An 11,708-nucleotide genomic window follows, 5' to 3' on the forward strand; every position below is an offset into this window, starting at 1 on the left:
TTTTTTTCCTTTGGTGTTAAGTCATATGAGTTCTTTATGCATTTTTGAATATTAACCCCTTATTGGATGTTTCATTGGCGAATACCTTCTCCCATTTGGCGAGTTGTCTTTCTGTTTTGTTGGTTACTTAGATGTAGTCCCATTTGGTTTTTTTTGTTTGTTTGTTTTATTTTTTCATTTGTTTCCCTTGTCCAAGAAGACAGATCCAAAAAAATATTATTGAGAGTATTGTCATAGAGTTTTACAGCCTTTGTTTTCTTTTAGGAGTTTTATGGTTTGGAGTCTTAGACATTTAAGTCTTTAATCTTTTTTGAATTTATTCTTCTTTATGGTGTTAGAAAGTAGTCTAGTTTTATTGTCTTTTCTTTTCTTTTTTTTTTTCATGCATTTGTCCAGTTTTCCCAGCACCATTTTTAAAGAGACTGTCTTTACCCCCATTATATTATTGGCTCCTTTGTCATAGATTAATTAATCATATCGGCATGGGCTGATTTGTGAGCTCTCTATTCTGTTTCATTGATCTATGTGTCTGTTTTTATGTCAGTTTTGATTACTATATCCTTATCGTATAGTTTGATATCAGGTAGCATAATACCTCCAAGTTTATACTTCTTTCTCAAGATTGCCTTGGCTATTTGAGATCCTTTGTGGTTCCATATATATTTTAGGATTATTTGTTTTCTGTGAGAAATATCATTGGTATTTTGATGGAGACTACATCGAATCTGTAAATTGCTTTGAGTAGTATGGATATTTAAATGATGTTAATTTTTCCTATCCTCAAGCATGGGATAGCCATCCATTTACTTGTATCTTCAATTTTTTTCCCCAGTGTCATAGTTTTATAAATACAGATCTTTTACTGCCTTGATTAAATTTATTCCTAGGTATGTTTTTTGCTTTTTCATGTGATAGTAAATGGGAGTGTTTTCATAATTTCTCTGTTTGTTATTGGTGTATGAAAATGCAACTGATTTCTGAATATTAATTTTGTGTCCTACTTTACTGAATTTATTTATTAGTTTTAATATTTTTTTAATGGAATCTTTGGGGTTCTCTATAGTATGTCATCCACAAATAAGGGCAGTTTTACCTCTGCCTTTCCAGTTTGGATGCCTTTTCTTTTTTTGTTGTCTGATTGCTGTAGCTAGGACTAATAATACTGTATTGAACAGAAGTGGTGATAGTGGGCATCCTTGTCTTGTTCCATGTGCAGACCCTTTAAGAGGACACCTGGGTCTACAGCAGCTCTCCGTCTTACCTTGGCTCTTGATCCTTAGCAGGGAGCTCCGCAGCTGAAATAACCCTCCTGATTCTTTTCCACACGTGAGTGTGGGACCAGCCTGGTTTATGACTCCATCTTTCCAGTAGTCTCCACATGGCTTCTTCTTTATATCCCAGGAGTTATCTTCAGCTAGTCTTCAGGTGGTTCTCAAGGGTAGTTCTATCATTTATTTGTAATTTTGAGGTTGTGGGAAGAAGCAAGCACAGTGTTTACCTAACCCTCCATCTTGACCAGAACCTCAAGTCTGTTTGGCCATTATATCCAATTTTTAAAATATATTTTAACCTATTAAGTTTATCGTGCTAATTTTATTGACTTTTTCTAATTCTTTATTCTTCCAGTATTTGTTATTAATCTGCCTTATTGTATAATATCATAACATTTTTATCTTTTTGTTTTGCTTAATTCTAGCTCTTTTAGTATCCTATTGTTTTGTCTTATTCTTTATCATTCCACTGTATTATCCATTCTGTTACTTATGCACAGAGTATTATTAGAGAATTCATAACTTTAGATAGATTAAATGGGAAGTAGTCACTCCAGTCCTTCATCATTTTCAATTCGTTTTATGTTTACGCATTTCCATGTTATTGCAGAAATTGAGGATTTGGGAAAGAAGAGATTTGAGGCTCTTGGTGTTTTTTTGTTTTTTGTTTTGTCATTTAAAAGTATATCCCTCCCCCACTTGCTATAGTAGAGTGAGTGTAAACTTCTAAAGAAATCCTTATACATTTTGTGGTCTTACATTTTCCCTTTTCTTTACACTCATCTGCAGTATTAGGATTCTTGAGTATTGTCAGGGGAAGAAGTCTTGTTTATTTCTTCCTGTCAGCTTAAGACTAATCACTGCAAATTTAATACACATGTGCCCGTTTAAAAAACAAGTACTGGTTTTTCAAAGGTGCAACTCTATTATGGGAAGAGATCTTTAATAGTAAGTGGAAAGTATAGTGATAAAATCCCATGTCTGCCTACATATTCATATACCATCAATCTATTCATGTGTATATATATAATTTCAATAACTTTTATTTAAAATAATAATAAAAAGTAGTGATTGTTTCAAATGTGAGAACACTGCCATAAAACAATTTCTTTTCAAAGGCAAGGAAAAGAATATTATCTGTTTTTTTGTGGTTTAAAATTATATGGGTGAATTTTATTGGTGTAGGAATCATTTTCATAAATAAAACCTATAGAGGAAAAGTCTAAAGAAGGAAATTTTATAAGGTGTAGCAGTAACTATTTTTATTTCTCTCGTTTCCTACAGACTTTTCTTTACAGGAATTAGAGATTTTCATTTGTTCCTTTTCCTCCTCCTGGCTTCAAATGTTTGTTGCAGAGGCCGTCTTTAAAAAGTTGTGTTTACGGAGTTCTATCAGTATTTCTTCTGAACCACTCTCTCTTCAGAAAATGGTAAGCACCACTCTATTCTAGTTCTTTTAATTTCCGAGAAGTGAGTTCGTAAATTCAGTTTTAAAGTATTCTTCGTTACTTCTAATAATTAGAGCACATTAATTATAAATCTTTCAAATCTGTATAAAAGCATGTATATTTCTACCTCAAAAAATGGAGTAATTAGTGAATAGAAATTTTAATTACTTAAGAGTAATTAAGGATTGATAACAGAAAAATAGTACAAGAACCTTTGTTTCTTAACCACTCGCCACAGTACATAAGATTATTATTTTGGAAAGACCTAGATCCAGAAAAAATTTTACATAGTATTTAATGGTATTTAAAAAGCAAAATTGCAAATGATATTGAACGTTATTCCCTTCTATTCTATATGTACACACATATAAGCTGCATTTGATCCAGAGTTTTCCAGTTTTATCTTAGCTATCTTTATCATTAATATCTACTATCTCCAGCAGTTTCTTCAACAACTGAAAAATATGCTTGTTAATTGGTCAAATTGAACAAATACTCTTTTTGCAACAATCCTTTAATGACTTTTGCACTTCTTATTCTGTTTATTCTAGCCTTGTTTCTGTTTAAGGCAGGCATTACTGAAGTGGAAGTTGTACATAATGGTACAAAATAACAGTTGTACATAAACCACAAATATTTAAAATATGCAAATGACTTATAACAAGCTGGGCATAAGACTAATCAAAAGAACCTCCCTAAATGAGCATCACAATTGAATTTGAAAAAATTACTTCAAGAAGGCATTTTTCTTCTCATGTACATCATATTGACTTAATGACATGGAACTAGCAGCTTTCTTGATGTTTAAGCATGTTTAAATTAGATAGAGTGGCCACCAAAGTGATAAAACCAAGAAAATATAACCAAATTTAATGACGATATGAATTAACTTTTTATATAGCTTTCCAAGTCTTTGTAGTTGAGAAAGCATAATAATTTTTTCCAACAGGTATATTCCTATTTGCCAGCTTTGGGTAAAACTGGTGTGCATGGGACTGGAAAGATGCAGATACCAAAGAAAATAGGACAACGGCCTTGCCTTGAATCTCAGAGAGCTTTACTAATGCTGAATGGTGCTAAACAGAAACAAGTTGAGGGGCTGCAAGAGTTACCGTAAGTGATACTTATATACCAACTCTGCTTTGTTTGAGTATAGCTTTTTTCTGACATATTTTTTGAACTTTATGGTTATCTGTGATGTTTTCAGAATTATACTAATTAGCAGAAAACTCAGTTTTAGAACTCTAAGTACACATAATCAACATTTTCACTCTTTGATTCAAGATACATTGCTTTCTTTCTGTTAAGACGAAGTGCTTTCCAAAAAAAAAAATTGTTCATTAAATTCTTGTTCCACACACTTTTTGCCCTGTGATTTAAATTACTACTTGCATATAATAAAGATAGATTTCAGAATGCATCGTCATGTGAAATACTCTGAATTCCTATAATAGCTTCCCCGAAATGAGAAACCTCCCTCTAAAAGTATGTTGTATAAAATTCAGAAAACCTAAAATGTTTTTAGGAAGAAAACAATAGGATAAGATATAAAAATAAGAATGAGGAGCCAGGGGCCTGCATTTTGCTTTATTCTCTCTGTCAAATATAGTTTACTTGATCTTTTTCTCTACCTGACATTCCAAATAAACTTTTCAGTGGGCAGTTTAGGGTACAAAGTTAATAAAATGAAATTTTATGAACTGAAATTTGTTTCTGTATAGTTAAAGTAAATACAAAAATAAAAAGCAGTAAAGATTTGAATAAGGGGATTTAAATTAAAAAGGGTTCAGATTTGTCTAAAATACTCATTTAATGTATAATGTCATGTCCTTGTGAAAAACAAACTTCCATTATTTCTTATTTTTCAGAGAACTTAACCTTGCTAAACGTTCTTCATCATTAAAAAGACTGAAAAAGAAGTCTGAAGGAGAATTGTCATGTTCCAAAGAGAATTGCCCCTCTTTAGTTACAAAGATGAATTTCCACAAGACTAATTTAAAAGGTATTCCAAGTATCTAAATTAACTTATGCTAGGAACTTTTTCATGATTCTACCCAGTATTTGCAGGTTTTACACATTGGCCTTGAAGAATACTTGAACTTAAATATTGGACTAGGTCCAGGAAGTACCTTCCTGGATAGCATATTATTTTTTAAACTGTCATTTATACAAAGAAAGTGACTGTGATTCCCAGTATAATAGAGTATTCCTTCCCTTCTTTTCTCCCCCTGCCTCTCCAGATACTAAACACAGTGCATAACTCCCATCAAGTTCTTTCCAGATTTACCCGCCTTACTTTTCTATTCCACCTCAACCTGTGCTGCTTAAGATTAGTGTGTCTTTGGATTTGAAAGTATAATTCAGTCTTCATCTCTTTCAGTCCTAGACATTTTGTGAACAAAGAATGAGGAGTAGGCTATGTTACATAGCTGTGTTAAGCATATGGACTCTTTTCTTCCAGGCATTGAGCCCAGACTATGAAATGTATTTGGCTTTTGGTTCTAACTATACTGGAACCTAAGTACCTAAAAGATGGAGTAACAAGAATAATGTTGTAATTCACTCCAGTACCTCTTCTACTTAGGCTCCTCTTAACTCACAAATATAAGTTACCTTTTGAGAGTCTATACTTGGCCAATGTAAATTGCTGAGTCTTTTGTTTATGAGCTATAGCGTGTTTTTAATACAAAATTATCATTATGATACCAGTGGAAACAGTAACAGTGACGCTCTTATAACCTTTCTACATGATTTAAGTTCATAATTGCATATCACAAATTCAAAATAACTGCCCATTTGGCTCAAAATGTGAAAAATGTATTAAATGAGAGCTCAGATATTAAATTTACAAAACTGTCTTTTTTCTCTGTTTATTGTATCAGAAACTAAAATGAATATGAATGACTTTAGTCTGAACAGCAGAAGGAACTGAGAGGGAGGAAGAGAATTGAAAAATAGTAGAGGAAAACTTCAAAAGGTTTTCAATGCATGCAAAAGAAATGTTTTGGTAGAAATTAGAGATAATCTGTAAAACAGAACACTGTAAAAATGTGCTTGGTATTTTATAGCAAGAAAGAATTTGATTCTGTGTTTGATTTGTTTTCTAAACAATCACTTTTAAGTTTTTTTTTTAAATTCACCTTACATCAAATTATCACATCTTATTAACTTTGATTACAACAGAGATGGATATAGACAATTTTAGCCAGCAGGCACTAATTGCATACCTCCTAGAAAAAACTTTGCCGTTCTGTTTGTCACCCTTGTTCAGCTTTAAATGGTACTAGGATTTTTGTGTGTGTGTGTGTGTGTGTTTATATTAAGATTCCCCCATTTCTCCTTCTCTGTGCTGCTGTAGCCAAGCCAGACAGCTTATTGAGAAGCAGCAAACCATCTGTTAATGGATTTGAAGTTCTGAATTATACTTGAGTGTGTAGAGGCACTCGTGCTTAGCCAGAAACATTCATTTGAATTAAGCTATAAATGCTGTGTAAAAAAGAGCCATACATTTAACGTAGGTTCATGAATAAATTTAAGAGAGTGCAGTTGCACTCTAAACTTTTATTGCTGCAAAACCCAGTATTTTTGGTGTTCTCTGATCATTTGGGGATTTTATAGCAGGGTTGAAGCTTTAAACCTTGAACTAGGGGGAGACAATGCCTGTGTTAAACCTTTTGCAGTAGAATTTCATTGCTGAATTGCTGATAGAATAGACGCTCTATGGATTGGTGGGGTTCCCTCCTCCTCTTTTTTTTTTTTTTTTTTCCTTAACACAAGAGATGTTTAAAACAGTCAAAAAGAAAACTCAATAAATAATTTTCTGGCATAGGGCCAGATCTCCTAGTTCATGCCCTTTGATTATTTTCTTTAGTTGATATCTTGTCTTCTCTGGAATAATCTATTAATATTTTATGGCAGGAGAAACAGCCCTGCATAGAGCTTGCATAAATAACCAAGTGGAAAAATTGATTCTTCTTCTCTCTTTGCCAGGAATAGACATCAATGTTAAAGGTAAGTTCTAAATATTTGTGGTCTAATCCAATATGTTAATATTTGTATTATTAAATAGTTAAATGTCTGCATTAAGAAAAACACGTAAGTATATTTACCTAATGTATGTAGAATATTACCAGTAGCAAAACCAAGAAATTCATCATATATTGATTTATAGTTAATAGTGCAGAAACATATTTTAGTATTCATATTTTGATCAGATCCCAACATCAGTTTTTTTTTAAATTGTTTTATTTTTCTTACAGTTATAAATATGATTATGTCCTAGGCATTTTTATCAAAGCATTCTATTTGTATGTGAAGCACCTAGAAAGTCACACTGATAAAGGAAGTAGAATATCAATACTTCACTACCAAAAGTCCTACTTTTGCTGATTTAAAACTTGTCTTGATTTCTAATTTAGACAATGCTGGCTGGACGCCTTTGCATGAAGCCTGTAACTATGGCAACACAGTGTGTGTCCAGGAAATTTTGCAACGTTGTCCAGAGGTAGATCTGCTCACTCAAGTGGACGGGGTGACTCCTTTGCATGATGCACTGTCAAACGGACATGTAGAAATTGGCAAGCTGCTACTCCAGCATGGGGGTGAGTACGTTTATGCTAAATGGGTTTTGATAAATTATCCAGTTTGTTTGATGAATCTCTCAGAGGTAGATAGCATTTTATATATTCAAGATCTATAAGGAGAGATGCCTTTATTTTATATTAATGAAGAAGTAAAGATAAAAAGTCTTTTAGAACATAAACACCTTTCATTTAGAAGAGGAAAATCCTTTTCATAATTTGTATATATTTTTGTGTTATTAAGCCTATTTAGGTTTGTATATATGAGAACGTATTTTGAATTGAGTGTGTTGGTTTTAAATATTAATCTTTTTACTTAAAGAGTAATGTCTTTGTAGAAAAGCCATTTTTGAAAGCTTATTAATAAATGGATATAAATGTTCAGTTGTGATTACTTGGATTTTTCATTCTTGTTTCATTTCCTGTATATAATGCTAACTCGATTAATCTTTTTTTATGAGTCATTTCTTTATAGACTATAAAAAAAGGGTATCCTAGACTGTCTTTTCTTCATTACATTTTGCAGTCAATTAAGTTAAAGTAGAAGGATTTTCAAATGATAACTGTTGTGCAGGGGTTTTGTGATAGGTAACTTGAGCTTAATATTCACCTACTGCTTTTTCTGATTTTTTTCATCTGCTTTTAGAACTCCCCCCTTTTCAGTGACATTCTTCTTATTTTTGAACTGAATAATTTTTACATCAAAATATTAAAAACTGATTTGTGTTTTAAAAGAAAGGAAAACTGATGAGCAGCTTATAATGCAGAAGTAAAGATTTATATAAATTTTCTGTTTTTTGTACCAATTTTAACTTGAAATATAAAATGATTCTCTCCCATCATTAAAGTTGTTTGATTCTGCATGAAAATAAAAGGCATATTTTCTTTATATGTCTTTGTACTATGTACATATATATTATCTCTCTAAGAAAGGCTGTATAGCATGGTAGTTTAAGATGTTTAGTTATTTATAGTCTTCTCCTGCCCCCTAAAGGCCTTAGTGTGTCTGTTTTACTGATACCATTTCACAATCAATATATTTTTCAGTTTTCCATTTTTTTGGTATTACATGTTTACTGAAACATAATGTTCTAAATGTTTTATTTTTCTATTTAACCATGTAGCTGACTCCAAGCCAATATTTGGCCTTGCTTCAAATGGTGTAAGTGATATAAAAGCCAATATTATATTAAGTCCAACTCTTCAGAAGAGAATGGCATACCAACCAATGTGAATTTTTCTAGGGTCCTTGGTGAAGATGAGTCTCTTGTCCTAAGAGAGGAAATCTACTTGTACTTGTATTAATAAGGGTCCTTTAGCAATCTTACAGGCTTATCTTTGCCTTAGTTGTATTCTGAGTTTAGACTTATCAAATGGTTTGATATCATCATTATAATAACTATATTAGTTCTTCATTGTGAGTCACTGAATCTTGAGAGCAATAATTTTAAGAATTTATTTGTTTTTAAAACTTTTGTTTACTTTTGGTAACTTGTATCTGTAATTTTGTTGTATTTTTTAACAGGAGTAACTTAGAGCATTTTTTTTTGAAATATCAGCAAATGAAAAGAAACCTAATATTGATTTAGAATTCTTTTTTTCATAAATCACACATGAATCAGTGGTTGATCTTTTATATTAAATACATTTTTTATCTAGATCACTACATAAGTCTGATTAGGCTCATCATTAAGAGTTTTAGCAGCTATAGTCTGTTCTGTCTCTGACAATATGATATATGTTGTACGGTAGGACCTTCTGATTATGTGTGCTACTACTAAAACCTTTATATTTTTTATAACATTTTTATGGCAAAATGCATAAATTAATATAGGACTCGACTGGCATAGTTAGGACTTTGCTATGTGACCATATCATGAGTTATTGTTTTGTTCCTCCATCATCCTTTACTACCTAGAGGATAAACTCTATCTCTGTAGTTTCTAAGTAGATGGTTATATGGTTTAACTATAGTAGATGGATAAAATCTTGAGTGTGACCCAAGAAAGTTAACATTTTATTTTTTTGTAAATCAGTTACTTGTACTAAAATATGAACACAGGCAAGGGTAAGTGAAAAATGTGCTCTATGTTCGTGCAAGTTTTTACAGTCTTTGCACAGCTACAGTAGCCCGTCACCAATGGAAAGGGACACTACTTTTTCCTCTTGGTGATATAGGATACCTTTAAGACTCTTATACAGAATTTAAGATGAATATATTTTATTCTTCTGGGAACACTGTAATTCTTATTTCAAGATGACAATTTATGAAGTTTCATAAAAGTTTTTTTCATCTATAATCATGTTGAACTATAAGGCATGTACTTTTATGCAACTCATTATTAGGCAGTTCACTAGGATTTAAGTTTTTTTAAATGCACTTTTATTAAGCAGTCAGTATGTGTATATATAGCCAATTAATTATGTCGACGAATTAGTACAGAGTATTATTATAAACGGAGCCCTGGATGTTTTAGGGGGAAAAAAAAGAGAAAACAGCTGTTAAGCTGCTAAAGTAAAAATGTTTTACTCTTAACATTTTGCATTCTCTTTTTCACAGGCCCAGTGCTTTTACAGCAGAGGAACTCTAAGGGGGAATTGCCCTTAGATTATGTGTTATCATCTCAAATCAAGGAAGAACTATTTGCTATTACAAAAATAGAAGATACAGTGGAGAACTTTCATGCACAAGCAGAGAAACAGTTTTACCACCAACAGCTTGAATTCGGCTCATTTTTACTTAGTAGGATGTTGCTGAATTTTTGTTCAATTTTTGATTTATCTTCAGAGTTCCTCTTAGCTTTCAAAGGGTTAACTCATCTAAACGAACTGCTTATGGCTTGTAAGAATTATAAGGAAACCACCAGTGCTCATAGTGACTGGTTATTGGATCTTTATGCTAGAAATATTAAGACATTGCTGAAGCTTCCAAATATTCTTAAGGAACTGCCTGAGAATTTAAAGGTGTCTCCTGGAGTACACACTGAGGCCTTATTGGTGACATTGGAAATGATGTGTCGGTCAGTTGCCGAGTTTTCATGATGATGCCAAAAAATATGAACCTGCTCAACTTGCTTTGTCATTTATAAGGGTTTTATAGCTTATTAACAAATATTGATTTGGTTTATTGACAGAATTTGCAGCCTTGCTAAAAGCACTTAACTTCTGCAAAACTATAATACTGGTTCTTCTTTTTCTAGTATAGAATTTGACTCGAAAGTAAAAAAATAGTTTTGTTTGGTATATATGGCTTTCTTTAATCTTTATGATTACTTTTTGTTCTGAAAGTGATTATTATTTATTTATATCGTATATGTAAAAAATTTTAATTTAAATATTTTTTTCAAATTGAAATGTAATGTCCTCTATTTTAGGTGTTCTAGGTCTTAGAATCATGGCAAGGATATTCATGCAAATGTGCACCTATACACATGAAGCTCCCTGTTTCTTTGTAGGCAGTTGGACTAAACTACTCATTTCAGTTTTGTGTTTCTAAAAATAAACATTTCTAAAATTTACAGTAATAATATTCTTTTGGTTTTTAAATGCATTGAATGTGCAATTTGACAGTATGATCTCTTGATTTATTTTATTTTAGCAGTCCGTGTACAAAGTGTGTTTCTACTCTGTGTAACCAGTATTCTGTAAGTGAAAACATTCCGCATAATAAGTTGTATTAAATATTAAGATTACAAATAACAACTAAGTAATAGATTTGAGATTATCTAAAATCTTGATGTACAGTGTGAATTTACAGAGTAGTAATGTTTCAGTTTGCAGTTTTTTTCCTAATAGCAATTTATAGTAAAACTAAAAGGGTGTGGATAATAACCACTTTTGAAATTGAAGTTGCTTCACTAGTGGGAATAAGTTACATTGTGATACAGCTGGAAAAGAAACATTAAAACTTCCATTTAGCCTTTATGTAACTAAAGTGATGATCTCACAGCGATTAATCTGCTGAAGAAGCACACTTTAGTTTTATCTTGAAAATAATCTTTTAACAAGATACAGATGCTGAGTGTTTTATTACTGGGTTTATAATCTAAACTGAAAACTGCCTTATTAGTATATCAGCTCTAAATAAAAATTAAGGTTTTTATTCTGTATTTTTGTATTAGTAATTTTTTACACGTACTGCAAAAAATAAATATTAGTTTTGTTTTAGTTAGCCTTCAAATACGACATCATACAAATCCTTTTTAATCTTAATCTGCCAAAGTATCAGAGAAAACCTGATGAAAGGAGACTATCTAAAGAAAATTAAAATTCTCAGAGTAAAGTGTTTCCCCGGATGATGAATAGAACATTTTTATTCCAGAGAGTAACCTCTTTACTTTATTGTGAAGGCATCTGGAATAATGTTTGCTTAGTAAACTAATATAAACTTGAAAACACAGACTTTGACA

At 31.7% G+C, this 11,708-nt stretch overlaps 1 protein-coding gene across 4 annotated transcripts in view; it reads left to right on the top strand.

Annotated features, from left to right (window-relative positions):
- The window catches only part of SLF1 (SMC5-SMC6 complex localization factor 1), a 67,089-nt gene extending 55,683 nt beyond the window's left edge, over positions 1–11,406 (top strand). For 3 of the 4 annotated variants that reach the window (XM_023523301.1, XM_011378081.2, XM_011378087.2), the window contains 6 exons: positions 2,556–2,701; positions 3,669–3,832; positions 4,588–4,721; positions 6,638–6,730; positions 7,138–7,320; positions 9,860–11,406. In XM_023523301.1, coding sequence (XP_023379069.1) covers positions 2,556–2,701; positions 3,669–3,832; positions 4,588–4,721; positions 6,638–6,730; positions 7,138–7,320; positions 9,860–10,341 — 1,202 coding nt within the window. In that variant the 3' untranslated portion in view covers positions 10,342–11,406. The remainder of the gene's footprint in view (positions 1–2,555; positions 2,702–3,668; positions 3,833–4,587; positions 4,722–6,637; positions 6,731–7,137; positions 7,321–9,859) is intronic. The other variant, XM_023523292.1, reaches the window with a different exon arrangement.
- The last annotated feature ends 302 nt before the right edge of the window (positions 11,407–11,708 follow it).

The sequence above is a fragment of the Pteropus vampyrus genome, unplaced genomic scaffold (genome assembly GCF_000151845.1).
Source record: "Pteropus vampyrus isolate Shadow unplaced genomic scaffold, Pvam_2.0 Scaffold11, whole genome shotgun sequence".
Taxonomy (NCBI): domain Eukaryota; kingdom Metazoa; phylum Chordata; class Mammalia; order Chiroptera; family Pteropodidae; genus Pteropus; species Pteropus vampyrus.